This window comes from Nerophis lumbriciformis, linkage group LG29, assembly GCF_033978685.3.
Source record: "Nerophis lumbriciformis linkage group LG29, RoL_Nlum_v2.1, whole genome shotgun sequence".
In the NCBI taxonomy this organism is placed as follows: Eukaryota; Metazoa; Chordata; class Actinopteri; order Syngnathiformes; family Syngnathidae; genus Nerophis; species Nerophis lumbriciformis.
This window is the reverse complement of record NC_084576.2, coordinates 18,163,401-18,180,464: the sequence shown is the minus strand read 5'-3', so window position 1 is coordinate 18,180,464 and position 17,064 is coordinate 18,163,401. Positions and strand designations below refer to the sequence as shown.

The 17,064-nt window shown below is 38.9% G+C and overlaps 1 protein-coding gene across 10 annotated transcripts in view; it reads right to left on the bottom strand.

Annotated features, from left to right (window-relative positions):
* Nucleotides 1–10,562: 10,562 nt before the first annotated feature.
* Nucleotides 10,563–17,064, bottom strand: part of ankrd26 (ankyrin repeat domain containing 26) — a 77,160-nt gene continuing 70,658 nt past the window's right edge. For all 10 annotated transcript variants that reach the window (XM_061924888.1, XM_061924885.1, XM_061924889.1 and 7 more), the window contains 2 exons: nt 13,521–13,566; nt 10,563–12,013 (listed from right to left, as the gene is read on the bottom strand). In XM_061924888.1, coding sequence (XP_061780872.1) covers nt 11,883–12,013; nt 13,521–13,566 — 177 coding nt within the window. In that variant the 3' untranslated portion in view covers nt 10,563–11,882. The remainder of the gene's footprint in view (nt 12,014–13,520; nt 13,567–17,064) is intronic.

Sequence of the window (17,064 nt, the reverse complement as noted above, 5' to 3'; positions counted from 1 at the left end):
GGTGCCTGTGGTGTCACTGGAGGAGTCTTCTGCTAGTCAGCAACAGAAAGCACAACTGGCTGCACTGCTGGCTGAGCGTCAGGAGATATTCAACCTGTCAAAAGGGGGGACTGGCAGATGCACCCTTATCCAACATCACATCAAGACCAGTGATCATCCTCCTTTGCGGCAACGCGCCTACCGGACTTCACCAGAAAAGAGAGAGGAAATAGACAGGCAGGTGACTGCCCTGTTGGCGGACGGGGTGATTGAGGAAAGCTGCAGCCCATGGGCCTCGCCTGTGGTCCTTGTAAAGAAGAAGAATGGTGAGTGGAGATTCTGCATTGACTATCGTCGTCTGAACAGTATAACCGTGAAAGATTCTCATCCGCTCCCCAGGGTGGATGAGACCTTGGATGCGCTGGCGGGCTCCCTGTGGTTCAGCACGTTGGACTTCACTAACGGATATTGGCAGGTCGAGGTCGCTGAGGGAGACAGGGAGAAAACTGCCATCACCACGGGCCGGGGCCTCTACCAGTGGCGGTCTATGCCGATGGGCCTTACTAACTCACCTGCAACATTTCAGCGCATGATGGAGCTGGTGCTCAGAGGGCTCCCCTGGCAAGTGTGTATGGTGTACCTTGACGACGTGTTAATATACAGCCCCACCTTTGAGGCCCATCTCACCAGTTTGCGTGAAGTTTTCTCCAGGATCAATGCAGCTGGCCTCAGGCTGAATCATAAGAAAAGTCATCTGGCTCGAAATCATGTAGTGTTCCTGGGACATGTTGTTTCTCGCCACGGCTTACAGCCCGACCCTCGAAACACGGACAAAGTCAGAACCTGGCCCACACCACAAAACCCAACCGAAGTGAGAGCCTTTGTGGGCCTTTGTTCTTACTACAGACGCTTTGTTAAAAACTTTGCCCAGTGTGCAGCCCCTCTGCACCGCCTCACCTGCAAAGATACACCTTTTAAATGGACAAGTGAGTGTGACACAGCCTTTGAGTACCTGAAGGGGGTGCTTTCATCTGCTCCAGTTGTCACCATGCCTGACTTTAACATCCCTTTTAAAGTGTACACAGATGCCTCTTTGGAAGCAGTGGGGGCAGTGTTGGCTCAGGACAAGGACGGATTGGAGCGTGTGGTGTCATACGCTAGCCAAGCACTCAGTTCCCCAGAAAAGCGCTGGTCTACATTTGACAGAGAGCTGTGGGCCGTAGTGTGGGCTACACGGCAATTCAGACATTACATAGGATCAGCTGCCTTTACCATCATAACTGATCACAAGCCTCTGCTGGGCCTGCGTGGCATGTCCATTGACAAGGATCCCACGGGACGCAGAGCAAGATGGATACTGGAACTGGACCCTTATAACTGGAGGATGCAGCACAAGGACGGCAAACGGCATACTAATGCTGATGCACTCTCACGGCGTCCTCAAGACCCTGTGCCTAGTGTGGTAAACACAGGTGAGACAACCACACAAGTGAATGTCATCGGCTCAGATATAGAGCCCAGCGTTCCCCAACCAGTCACTCAACCGCTACAAACACACATGGGAAACCCCCCAACCTCTGACCTCCATACAGGGGCGCAGCAGGTGGAGAAAAACAGTGGGGCGCAGGACTTGTCGTTCAAACATGCACTTTCACATGACGGAACGGAAATGAGGGGGCTACAACGGGCCGACCCAGATATTAATCGGGTGTTGGACTGGATGGAGAGAAGTGGCTCTCGACCATCTAAGGGGCAGATGAGAGGTAGCTCCCGGTGGCTTCGAAAATTATGGACTGAATATCCCCGCCTCGCTGTTGTTAATGGACTACTTTGCAGGACGGTGAACTCTGCCCTCACCGGAGATGCTCTGTGTCAGGTTGTCATGCCCTCCTCACTTATCTCTGATGTGCTGCAGCATCTACATGGGGGCTCTACATCGGCACATTTTTCTGTGGAACGAGTGTGGGAATGTGCAAGGGAAACTTGCTATTGGCCGTTCATGTTCAAAGATATTCAGCGGTGGTGTGAACAGTGCATCCCATGTCAAACCCACAAGGCCCCGGTGCCTAAGCATCGGGCACCGATGGGGAGCGTCCATGCAACTCGGCCACTCCAGAGAGTGGCAACGGACATTCTTGAACTGCCAGTGACTTCTAAAGGAAATAGATACGTGTTAGTAGTGGAAGACTACTTTACCAAGTTTGTGAATCTGTATGCTCTCTCTAACCAAACAGCACAGTCGGTAGCACAGTGTTTGTTCGATGACTATGTGATGGTGCATGGTGTTCCTGAAGTGATTCATAGTGATCAGGGGCGGCAGTTTGAAGCTGAAATTGTTCAAAGACTGTGTCAGCTCCTGGGAATTAAAAAGACACGCACTACACCTTATAATCCCAAATCGGACGGAATGGTTGAACGCTTTAACCGCACTCTGATCGACCAGCTTGCCAAATCGTTGCTCACCTGCGGTGGTGAGTGGGATGATTATCTGAAACAGGTGGCTTTCGCCTATAACACATCTGTGCATGCCTGCACCAACTACAGTCCGTACTATCTACTTCACGGACGGGAGGCTCGTGTTCCAGTGGATGTGTTGGTGCCGTCTCACCTGGTGCGCTCAGACTTGCCTCTTTCTCATGCAGACTTTGTGGCCTCGTTAGCAGAGAGGCTGGAGACTGCTTTCGCTGGTGCCAGGCAAGGTGGCGCCAACGCTTACGAGAAGCAAAAGCTGTACTATGATGGAGCTGTGCGTCACCGGCCGTATGCAGTAGGGGATCTGGTTTGGCTACGTAATCCGACAGAGGACAGGATGAAACTTGCTCCCCACTGGAAGGGGCCCTACAGGGTCCTGTCTGTGTTGGACTCTCAAGGGGAACCTGGACTCACCTATCATATTGACAACCCTTTGGAGTTTGATGGACGGGGGCAGGTCGTCCATTATGATAGACTGAAACCATACACACTACCAATGGCTGCTGGTTTTTCAAATGGCCTGTCTGCTTCGCCTTCTCCTAGTCAGGCTCCCTCATTGCTGGACGAGGGGTCGCCAGAGGGGGGTGCTCGGGCTGACGAGCCGCTGATCTCTGGTGACACAGGGACTGTTCAGATTACAGGCACCAGAGAGCCACTACAGACTGTTTCTCGTTCTGGGAGGAATGTGCGACAACCAGTTCGTTTCAAGGACTTTGTCACTTTTGGTTAGCTGTTTAGAAATAGAAGAAATTAAACAAAAATTTGGGCTTTCGGTTAAAGATTGTCAAGGTCACTTAACATGTTCTTACTGTGATGGCACATGTTTCATATGTGTATAGTATGTCTGGAGGCTATGGTGTATCAGAATTTTCTGGTGTACGTGGGAATAGTGTGGCATGCGTGACTGTGCAGTGGTGTAAGGGGAACATGCATATATATATATTTTTTTGTGTGTGTGTTAACTCCTGTGTTTTTTTTTTTACTGCCTGTGTTATTTTTGCATATTCTGTTATGGTGTTGAAACGAGGACGTTTCCTTTTGTAGGAGGGGAGGTATGTAACCTATTTTTATGGGCTTTCCTCTTGGTGATGTTAAGTTCCTGTTATACGCTGTCATACAGTATATGCCTTGAGCTCTTATTTTGAAGGCGCTAAGAGCGGAAGTGAGATCACGTGGTGGAGTGGAGCGAAGGTTTTGAAAAGAAGGTAAATAAAGGGTCCTCGTGTAAACTGGAGATTCCGTGTTTATTATTTTGTAGTTTCATACCGTATAGGCGACATATATAAACCCTCGGTTACATATATATATATATATATATATATATATATATATATATATATATATATATATATATATATATACATACAGGGGCGTCACTAGCTTTTAAGGACAGGGGGGCTTAGCCCCCAGGAGATGCACAGGATGTGAGCGAAGACTTATTAGAAATTATTCATTGTTATTATTATTATTTCAGTCGGTTTATTTTCAGTCTGTGTTCAGTACAACAACAAACATGGGTTTGCACAGTGACATTTTGTTTACAGCATCAACAAGAAACAATTACTTGCTTGATCCTTCAAGATACACTGAAACACAATGAAAGTCATGGCATTAGCCTCTATGTTATTAATTCACAACATAGAGGCTAATGCCACCACTTTCGCTCACAATTCAATAATTGTTTGTTCCCAAATATTTTGAAGTTGCACAGATTACATTTTGGGCACATATGTGACTAAAATGGTTGTAAATTCAAACCCTGGAAATATTACTTAATTACTTGAATTAAAGTAATATCTGGATCGGGATAATTTGGCTTATATATAATATATATATATATATATATATTATGGCAGGTCGTTAAGGAAATTAAATATATATGGATGTCTGAATAGAAATGAGAAACGTTTATATATACTGTAAATAAAAAAGACTTAAGAGTCCGTCTGCTGATCTGAAAAAGAGCCAAAGCTGTCAAAGAGCTGAGGGACCATCTTCAAATTTCAATGATGAAACAAATAATGCAAACAATAAAATGTAACTTCCAGGGCTTGAGATTAATGTAGTCCCGTTGTCCCGGGGACAGTAAAAAAAATGCACGGGACGAAATTAAATGCTCTCCGGGACGATGGCTTTTAACCATTTTTTTTCTTTTTATGTATTTATTCATTTTACATTATATATTAAATGTCTTGGTTTTTCCTCCCTCTGAAAATCCTATGAAATGTTTAACAAGCCATCCTATAACAATACAACAGCTATTAATGTAACAATACAATAAAACAAATATATTTAATTATGTTTTTTTTATTATTTTAACAATAGGCTAATGTATATTACTTTATATGGATTCTACAAGAAACACAAAACTTAAAAACTAAATTATTTACAATTGCAGACACAAGGTTTCGTGCAGCTTCACTCATTGTAAAGGAAGACGGAAGTCCACGCAGGAGAAAAATGACTACAAAGATGGTGTCTGGGTTTTTCTTATATATATATATATATATATATATGAACGACTTAAAGGTATACGAGATAGGCTCCAGCTCTCCCCGCTACCCCAAAGGGAATAAGCGGTAGAGATGGATGGATGGACAGAGGATGTTGTGGATCATGTTGACTATTGGTCCTCCTAATTGTCAATCATTCTGGTGATGTTACGTAAGGACATACAGTATATATATATATATATATATATCAAATAAAACAAATGGCTTTTCGATAAGCCATTTTTTATTTATGTATTTATTACAACGCCAAAATAGGCCTAACAACGCCAATGGTTGTAATTCTGTAGCACTTTGAGATTTGGAATCAAATGTAAAGTAGATTACAAATACAATCTATTATATAAATACATAATATATATATATATATATATATATATATATATATATATATACATATATTATGTATTTATATAATATATATATACATATATATTATTTATTTATATAATAGATTGTATTTGTAATCTACTTTACATTTGATTCCAAATCTCAAAGTATATGTATATATATATATAATTTATTTATATAATAGATTGTATTTGTAATCTACTTTACATTTGATTCCAAATCTCAAAGTGCTACAGAATTACAACCATTGGCGTTGTTAGGCCTATTTTGGCGTTGTAATAAATAAATAAATAAAAAATGGCTTATCGAAAAGCCATTTGTTTTATTTGAGATATATATATATATATATATATATATATATATATATATATATATATATATATATATATATATATATATATATATATATATATATGTATGTATGTATGTATGTATGTATGTATGTATGTATATATATATATGTATGTATGTATATGTCCTTACGTAACATCACCAGAATGATTGACAATTAGGAGGACCAATAGTCAACATGATCCACCCAGAAATAAATAAAACAAATGGCTTATCGATAAGCCATTTAAAAAAAAAATTGTTTTAATATTTATTTATATGTATCATTATTCTCCTACTCACCTTTCCAGTAGAGGCCTCTCCCCTCTCACTTTATGTGCTCCTCTGCCCTGACTCCTACAGGTCAATAGGGGTTGTGGAGTGATTATTATTATTATCTACGGATGATAGTCATACGTGAATGAGCTCAGCTCCTGTTCTCCTCCATTTGTAAAGTGAGAAACACAGCTGATGCTCCAGAAGGAAGTAACCCCAAAGATAGCAAATGGTAAAAAAGAGTGCACATTTAACTTTATAAATAACCAGGACCTTCATGATGCATTTCAGGCTAACTAGCTAACTAAGTAGCAGCATTGTTTTAGAGTGGGAATGTAACTTTTTGTCAAACACAGACCTGGTGTAAAGTGGAGCTAATACATTTTAATACAAGCAGTGATGAATACTTACTTTCTTGAAAAAGTTTCTTATGTCCATTTTGCATCCGTTCACGTTCTTGTTCTGCAGTGCTGTGTGCTAATGTGCTTCTCCGCCTACTCAGTGGCCTAGTGGTTAGAGTGTCCGCCCTGAGATCGGTAGGTTGTGAGTTCAAACCCCGGCCGAGTCATACCAAAGACTATAAAAATGGGACCCATTACCTCCCTGCTTGGCACTCAGCATCAAGGGTTGGAATTGGGGGTTAAATCACCAAAAATGATTCCCGGGCGTAGCACCGCTGCTGCCCACTGCTCCCCTCACCTCCCAGGGGGTGAACAAGGGGATGGGTCAAATGCAGAGGACAAATTTCACCACACCTAGTGTGTGTGTGACAATCATTGGGACTTTAACTTTAACTTCATACACCTGCAGGACCGCAAGCAAGGTCGCAGAGAAAATGCGGACTGGATTTTGAGTGATGTGGGCATTTTCTATATGCCGTAGTTTTGAAGCAATGCATGATGGGAATCCGGATGTTGTGTGTCAGTGTATTAACATGCCGGCTGGAATAAACACACGCTGAGAAATAGTTCCGTGCCTGCCTACTTTATGGGTTATAGATAAATAATGATAAATGGGTTGTACTTGTATAGCGCTTTTCTACCTTCAAGGTACTCAAAGCGCTTTGACACTACTTCCACATTTACCCATTCACACACACATTCACACACTGATGGAGGGAGCTGCCATGCAAGGCGCTAACCAGCACCCATCAGGAGCAAGGGTGAAGTGTCTTGCTCAGGACACAACGGACATGACGAGGTTGGTACTAGGTGGGGATTGAACCAGGGACCCTCGGGTTGTGCACGGCCACTCTTCCACTGCGCCACGCCGTCCCTATGGATGACGGAGACATTTTTAACAGTCTCCTTTTCAGGTGAGAGACGACGCTTAAGGCAGTGCCTTTAAGGCACGCCCCCAATATAGTTGTCCGGCTGGAAATCGGGAGATTTTCGGGAGAGGCACTGAAATTCGGGAGTCTCCCGGAATATTCGGGAGGGTTGGCAAGTATGCTGCCGAAACTAACGGCATTACAGTAACGCGTTACTTTGTAACGCATTAGTCTCAACACTGCTCACTGCATACCTTATGAGAGCCAACAAACATAATAAAACATCATTTACTGTACAAAGTCTGCTGTCATTAGGATGCCGACTGATAGGATGTCCATATATCAAACGTCTTTCCGTGTCGTTCTCGCCATCTCCGGGTCTAAATTGGCTGTCAAAGTGTACAAACTTGTCGGAATACGTCCGCGTCCTACTATCCATGTGAGGGGCATGATTTATGATCTATGTAAAGTTTGACGAGCAAGGAAACGAGAAGCAGCTGATCAGTCGATGATGTCATCATTGGCACGCAAGCTCCAGATTACGGCCCCGCTATAAATAGTTTGAGTTAGCGCTTAAAATAACATTATCACTAATACTTGGTTAATATTCAAGTTACAAAATGCCTTTTTATTGGGTTTTATGGGCAAAATAGAAGACCTCTCATTGGCTCCCCTGTCAGCGGACCCTTATTTACGAGTTAAAATGCATTTTTTTTAAATACATCCGTCGTGATTTCATGACGATTGTGAACGATTCCACAAAAAAGTGCATTTTCCCTTCAAGTCCATGCCTCAAAGACTGCAAGCTGTTGTAAAAGCCAGAGGTGGTGCAACAAACTTTTGTTTGTTTTTAATGATTCCATATTTTTTTTCCTGAGAATTGGACAGATTCCGTAATTTTATATTGCGCGATATAAAAACAACCACAAAACAAGCCATAATGTTGCCAATTGAAACAACTATAGTTTCGTGTGGTGTTTGTTATCTGATTTTTTTCCCCTACAAAACCAAACAACTGAAGCAACGTCCTCCAAGTCTGCTGATTCCATCATTTTTGCCATGGGTTGTCCATATGTCTGAAATGTAAAAGTTTTACCTGAAAGAGTCACAACTTGGGGGTCACCTGCAAACACAACTGACAAATGCAGATAATTAGAATAAAATGAACAGAGAGTAACGTTCCTATTATATAGCATGACAAGACTTCCAAATAAAATGGCCCCGGTTAACAAACTTGTTTTTTTTGTTTTTTTTTGACTGGGCATCACAGACGAAAGACGACCCGGCAAGAAGACGTTTGTTTTTAACCATCAGAACGTCTCAGAAAACAGTCCTTTCAACTCCTTTTCTTCTTTAATTCACAACGTGTCTGTTTGTAACGCGGTGCGTGTAACCTCCTCAATCAAAACAAGCTTTGCGTTTCTCACGTCTATGAAGTGGCATCGATTGGGGAAGGGGGAGAGAAATAATAACATTTAATAGTCAGCCTGTCAGATGTGCCCATCCGCTGGAAAGCAAACCAAAATAAAATGTGACCACATTTGAATATCTAACATTTGAGGCTGACGCACACGGGGGTGGATCAAAGCCAGGAACAGACGCACGTTGTCTCATTTGAATAAGTGAGGGGAATAGTTTCCTAACCGCCGCATACGTTCATGCTTTTACAGTGTTTGTGCACAGGGATATATATCAAAATATGACTAATGAGGGGCGGATAAGATACTGCATGAAATATTGATGGAAATATGCTTTTTCCCCTAATAGAGCGAACGAAACACCTGCAATCTGGATCATGTTATAAACTAATCATTCATTCAGGCCATCTTGTAAATATTTATGTTCTCTTAACAACCATATGATTTTTTTTTTTATGAGTGTTTTCAACGTATAGGTACTGTATACATTTGAACCGATACGGTGCCAATTCCCGGTTCCAGGTACACAACAGTATTAATTTTCTGTACTTTGTTAATAAATATTTTTTCTGCTAATAAAATCAATTTTTTTTATTGCAACATTTAAAGATGAATTTATTATGATAACTAATATCCAGTTGTTGTATCTTGTTTTATTACACATTTCTGAGTCTTTTCAAGTATAACATTAAGTGGCAATCACATTTGCAAGTTGAACACCTTGCTATATCTAGTCTTTTGTTGCGCCCTAAAAAGTGTTAAAACTGTAAGTGCTGTACTTTTTAAGCACCAGCTGTTTGATTGTAACGTGTATCTTAGTCGTAGTTTTCATGAACAAATTTGAAATCGCCACGTACAATTGCTAATGCTAATCAGTATCATGTCAATCGCAAAGCCAACGTACAAAGGAGGGCCTTACTTAACCTACGTTGTATTAGTATTTGTATTCATGTGACTATATATGTGTATATTGTATGTATGTACTGTATTTTTGTGTCAAAGAAAAGTGAGTAAAGTGGGTAAAAGATTATTGATAATATATTGTAATAAGACCGGTAAATTAATTATAGTATATAAAAGTAATGATGATAAGAAAGCTAGTTATTTAAATAAAAATAAAGTGTGGGAGTAAATACGTTTCACTTTTTCCCCACTCCTTTTTGGATATGAAAAACCCTAACCATTGCGTATTGTTTTAATTTTTTATGTGTTTCCATTGTGAAATATTTTTTTCTATTTCTGTACTTTACTGTAATGTTTTTAAGATTATTTCCTTTAAAAAAAAAAATTAAAAAAAAAAATATATATTTGGCTTTGTTTTTAACAAGGCCAAAATAAACTACTAATACTACGTTGGAGCGTGTTTTGAGTAAATTTTTTTGTTGGCATTGGAAATTGCATATATATATATATATATATATATATATATATATATATATATATGCACACACTCATACATACACTTTTACGAAGTTTTGAGCAAATAAATGACGTGAATTCAAATACAACATTTAAAAAAATTAGGTATGTTTTAAAATCAAATCAAATCAAATTGCATTTGTGTCAAAATAGCAAGTAAATTACTGCAACTAGTCAAAATTCAAAAGTGTGATTAATCTTATTAAAAAATTATTGTTTGACAGTTCTACTCTTCAAAAAAATACATGCGCATACAAGGTAAAGTATTTAAATTACAAACAATTATGCAAAATAATGTAAATCACACCCCCTCCACTCATTAATAATAATGAAACTAACATTTAAAAAAAGTGAGTACCGTATATCTAAATAATCATTTTATTGGCTTTGTCAGTTCAAGATTGGGGTTTTACAGTTTTATTTACAGGCTTCTTTAGATATACAGTATGCATAATGATGCTGTATTCCCATATCATTAATATTTTAATCAGTATTTTTTAACTACAATCCATTAGCCAGCAGCAGAGACAACATGTGGTTGGACAGTCGTGCAAAAATGTATAAAAGTTTAAGTCTAAGCTGAAAATCCAGCTTTTTTGTTTAGTTTATACATAAAAACATAACACTTTCAAAAGTACCTTTAAAAACGCACATACATTTACCTAAAACAATATTTCACCATTTGATGGCACGTCCCAAACAAGGCTAAATATATATTGAAGAACCCCCGGATTTCCACTGAATGCGGTACAGTCGCGGCCTGGCACATGTGCGCCAGCGCACTCTTTCCGTTTTTATTCAAGTCCATACGTCAATTTCCACCGCCCGCAGAACGTCACCGACTTGCCGTTGCCGTTCCGCATTCTAGCACTAAGTATACGCCGCAACAAATCCGTTCAATTCAGCTAAAATCTGCTAGTGCTGGACAGGAAGTCATGCACAAACACAATATATAGTATCAGGTCTACTTTCAAAATAAAATTCCCCATTTTCAAGGCGGATCGTATTTCACACTTTTTCCCATGTTTGCAAACACACCGTCCGTGCCTGAAAGGTGATTGGCAAAAGATGAGGAAGTGTTGTTGTGTGTCCGGGGAAGTGTTTGCGCGGGAGGTAAACCTTGTTGGAATTGTGCTGTTTATTATCATAAGATTGGTAATAAAAGTTAAAAATAGTGTCGGACTTTGTGTGATTCCTTCTGGGAGTTACAATACATTATATTACTTTATTTTGTCTTCAACTAAAAAAAAAACTTGTTTTCAAGGTGTGGCGGTGTGTCACATTCAATTACATTAAGGGGAAACGCTGACCTCCCTTATCACGTGATTATGCGCGGATTCGCCAGATCTCGTAAAAGGCAGCGCTATTTCTCTGCAAGACAGAACTGCGGCGGGGATTGTTAGACGGTTAAATGGCGGCGCCCTCCCGCGGTGAAGCCGGTCTGCGGCCGGTCCGCATTCAGTGGAACTTCGGGGTCAATGAATCAAAGCAGAATTAGAAATGAGACCTGTGAATACTGTGTTGATGATTAAACCGGAATAGTGACAAAAAATGCTAGGATTCCGTTTCATAAAGCAATACAGAATATGTGTACACACTGTAGTGTACATGCACTGATCAGCCACTAGATACATCTTCAATCTAATATCTTAATGACTGATATTTATGGATTCCATCAGATTGTGTGAGTGTATCTGAGAGTCTGGCCGATCAGTGCGATCACTTCCTGAGTGCTTAAGTGCGTTGTGCTCGTATATAAACAACCCCCTTTGAGGTCAGTCGACTTGTGCCGGTAAAATGTGGACGTTCTTTGTCTACCTCCAGGTTCTACTGCTGGGGACTGTCTCTAGTGGTTCTTCAGATCTCATGGTTCTTCTTCAGGACCTCCAAGTACTGCTGTTTTGCTCTGCTAACAGGATCCAACTCCACCCTGGAGGCAGAGCCCACTGGAGACATGCGGGCCAAGGAGACGTCAAGTTCCGCTGAGGCTATGTGTGGGGAGGGGAGAGACTGCGGTCACATACACACACCCACACCAAAGTTACAGCATAGACCACAGGTGTCTAACTCAAAGCCTGGGGGCCAGATTTGGCCCGCTACATCATTTTATAACGCCTGGAAATAATAGGCATTAACAAGGCACTTATTCTTTCTATCTCCATTTTGATAGAAACAATACATCAATACATATATTTTAAACTTTAATATTATCCAATATTGCATCAAATATTATATTACTATACATTCCAAAAATAGTTTTTGTTAAGATAAATATTTAAATACTGTATCTGCTTATGATTTCAAAGCAAGTTATCCATCAAATTGTACACTGTAGAAAATGACAATACATTTTACAATTAAAAAAAAAGCAGCTCAGTCACTAGAATTTTACTGTAAAAAATAGTTGTACTGTTTTTCCATTTACAATAAAATTCTATAAGAAATACAGTACATTTTACAGTAAAATTATGATGACTTCACTGCCATTTTTTGTTTACCACAATATCTACATACTTTCTTAGTGTGTATGTAAAAATATACATAATAATCAAATGCATAGGCAATTGTGTAATACAATCATGGGGGATGCTTATTTTCATTTATTATCATATTATAATAATATTAATATATAATTAACTGTTACAAGTAGGGGTGTGGAAAAAAATAGATTCAAATTCAAATCGCCATTCTCACGTTGTACGATTCAGTATCGATTCTCTTTTTTCAAAAATCTATTTAAATTTTTTTTTTTATTAATCAATCCAACAAAACAATACACAGCATAACAATGCAATCCAATTCCAAAACCAAACCCGACCCAGCAACACTCAGAACGGCAATAAACAGAGCAATTGAGAGGAGACACAAACACGACACAGAACAATCCAAAAGTAGTGAAATAAAAATGAATATTATCAACAACAGTATCAATATTAGTTACAATTTCAACATAGCAGTGATTAAAAAGCCCTCATTGACATTATCATTAGACATTTATAAAAAAAATAAAAATTAACAATAGTGTCACAGTGGCTTACACTTGCATCGCATCTCATAAGCTTGACAACACATTGTGTCCAATATTTTCACAAAGATAAAATAAGTCATATTTTTGGTTCAATTAATAGTTAAAACAAATTTACATTATTGCAATCAGTTGATAAAACATTGTCCTTTACAATTATAAAAGCTTTTTACAAAAATCTACTACTCTACTTGCATGTCAGCAGACTGGGGTAGATCCTGCTGAAATCCTATGTATTGAATGAATAGAGAATCCTTTTGAATCGGAAAAATATCATTTTTTAATTGAGAATCGCGTTGAATCGAAAAAATCGATTCATAATCTGATCGTGACCCCAAGAATCGATATTGAATCAAATCGTGGGACACCCAAAGATTCGCAGCCCTACTTACAAGCCATAACTGCAATGTGGCCCTCAATGAAAACAAGTTTGACACCTGTTAGAGACAATGTGATGTGTTTCCACTCACCTTTGTTCAGCTCTCTGGATATGCTTCTGTCCAACTGATGCTGCATCTAAAGAAACAAACATCCTGTAACGCTTTCGTGAAGAAGGATTTAACATTCATCTCAGCAACTACAGGATGGTTCGTTATAATCTTGCTACCACAATAAAGCAGTGGTTCTCTAAAACTTTTTTCACTGAGTACGACCTCAGAAAACACTTGGAACAACCATAATGGTCACCAATAAAAAACAGTAGCGTAGTAGGCCCAAGTATTCGTTAAAAACAAGGCAGAGGTTTTATTTAACAAGTATAATAAATATTTTTGGCCACTGTAACATTACACACAGTTTGAACAGTAACACTGTGTTTGAATATTTAATGAATTAATTATTTGGCGTACCACTAGGTCAGGCTTGGGCAATTATTTTGACTCGGGGGCCAAATTTAGAGAAAAAAATGTGTCTGGGGTCTGGTATATCTGAAATAAAAACGTTATGACAGACCACCTTAAAATACGGACTGGAATTTTAACTTTTTTTTTACTGAATGAGACACCCAGAATGTACATGAAAATAAAGAATGTGGGATTTACAATATTAACTATCAACGATAAAACACTGAATATTGACAACATATGAACGTCACTCCCCCTCTCGATAGACATTATTTACAATCAAGCGAAACACAACAAAAATGCAACAAACACAGCGAAATATGAACACACTGCTTGGTGCCTCGTCTGAGCTGCTGTGACTTAGATTACCATAATAACTTGTATATAATGCAAAAGCGAAGATTCCAACCATTGACATATTTTGTGTAGTTCAAGACTTCCGGTAATTTGAAAAAATCACTGCACATCATAATGCAGCTACAGTTTCCATCTTAAAGATCTAAACAAATTATTTGGGAATGTCCAGCAGGCCTGATTGAAAAGCTCAATGGGCCGCATGTGGCCCCCGGGCCTTATTTTGCCCAGGTCTGTACTAGATGGTACACCATTTTAGAATCACTGCAATAAAAGCTTGATTCTTCAATGTTTTCACATCTTAAAGGGGAACTGCACTTTTTGGGGAGGGATTTTGTCATAATTCACAATTCTTATGTAAGACAAGAACACATTTTTCTTTTTTTCATGTATTCTAATTGTAAATGAACGTTAGCAAAAGTCAGTTAACAACAGACCCAATGGGAGTTCTCTCTATACCGCCTATAAAGCGCTCAAAAAAACATCCAAAAACATCCATTATTATTGTATATACATGCTATAAGCATGCATGTAATGTAGCAACAGGCACATTCATAATAACACTTACTTTGCTCATTCTAAGCATATGGCGGCGTATTACTTTCACAGGCGCATCACAACGTCCGCTTTTCCCTTCAACAACAAACACTAAGCATCAAGTACCGGTAGCAGTATTGCTTGGTGCTGAACAAGATATACAAACTACAAACATAATAAAACAATCACTCACTGTATAATGTCTGCTCTCACTGGGATGCTGACTGATGGGATGTTTATATCTTCCCTTTAGATGAAGAATTAAACATAATCCTCACAAAGTGTTAAAAAAAAAAGTTCCGCAAACGAGCGTCTTTTTGTGCCTTTCTCGCCATCTCCAGGTCTAAGTTGAATGTCAAAGTTGACCAACTTCTTCGTTTATGTCCACAACCTTCTACTATAGAGGTGAGAGGCATGATTTATCATCTACAATTAACTTTCACCAACTCAGAGGCGATGCAGCAGCTCACTGGCTCAAGTTAGTCAATATAGCAATATAAGTAGGTTAGCTCTGATCACTGTGCTAAAAATTGTTTGTCTGCATTATCGCTTATAATAACAATATCGCTAATACTTGGTTAATATTCAGGTCCCGAGATAAATTAAGTATGCCGGTTTTGGGATGTTTTTAGAGGGCTTTATGGGCGAAATTAGCTGCAATGTTAGCCAATTCCGTTTGGATTGCATAAAAAAGAAAAATATGTGTTACCTAGGGATTGTGAATGATAGGCAAAACTCCCCAAAAAGTGCACAAAAAGTATTGCATTTGTGATTAAGGACTATATAAGTAAACTTTGATTTGATTGATGAAGTATTTAAGTGGCTCCCTGCATACTTAAACTTTTATGAATGCTGGGAACATGTTTTATCAGTATGATGCTTCAAACCCCGCTTCGAAAACCTGTGCACTACAAAACATGCTCATCGAAGCCATTTATCTTGACTTCTTCATTTCGATTATTAAAAAAATTAGCACAAATATTTTTGTTCATTTTTGTTTTTTTGGTTAAAGTGTTTTATATTTTGTGTTCCTGAGTTAATGTTACTGATCAATTTGAATGTATTATTATTTATTAAGTTGGCAAAAAACATTTCAATAATGAATAAAGCAAAATACGTCCTGGGCCAAAAATCACTTCATATTCTCTGCTGCTCGCTAGTGTTACCATATCTGAGTTATTGTGCAGAAATATGGGGAAATAACTACAAATGTGCGCTACATTCGCTAACCGTGATACAAAAAAGATCAGTTAGAATAATACATACTTGCCAACCTTGAGACCTCCAATTTCGGGAGGTGGGGGCGGGGGGCGTGGTTGGGGGCATGGTTAAGAGGGGAGGAGTATATTTACAGCTAGAATTCCCCAAGTCAAGTATTTCATATATATATATATATATATATATATATATATCCCCGCGACCCCGAAGGGAATAAGTGGTAGGAAATGGATGGATGGATGGATATATATATATATATATATATATATATATATATATATATAAGAAATACTTGACTTTCAGTGAATTCTAGCTATAAATATATATTTAGTTTATTTATATATATATATATATATATATATATATATATATATATATATATATATATATATATATAAATAAAAGAAATACTTGAATTTCAGTGTTCATTTATTTACACATATACACACACATAACCCTCATCTAGTCATTGTTGAGTTAAGGGTTGAATTGTCCATCCTTGTTTTATTCTCTGTCACTATCTTTCTAACCATGCTGAACAGGGTGATGATGCATTGCTGTGTGGCACGCACAAAAGTGCTTTCATCAAATACACTAGATGGCAGTATTGTCCTGTTTAAGAGTGTCAAAACATTGCTGTTTACGCAGACGAACTGCTTTACTGTAGACGAAAACATGACTGCTGTTGTGTGTTGTTACCGCGCTGGGAGGACGTTAATGAAACTGCCTAACAATAAACCCACATAAGAAACCAAGAACTCGCCCTCGATCATTCTACAGTTATAATGATTGGGCAGGCACGTTGTTTATATTGTGGGAAAGTGGACTCAGGCCACGCCCCCTCCAGCTCCGCCTGAATTTCGGGAGATTTTCGGGAGAAAATTTGTCCCGGGAGGTTTTCGGGAGAGGCGCTGAATTTCGGGAGTCTCCCGGAAAATCCGGGAGGGTTAGCAAGTATGGAATAATACATAATGTTGGATATAGAGAACATACAAACCCTTTATTTATTGAGTTAAAAAAATGAAAGTTCGATGATTTGGTAAAATTGCAAACAGCTAAAATG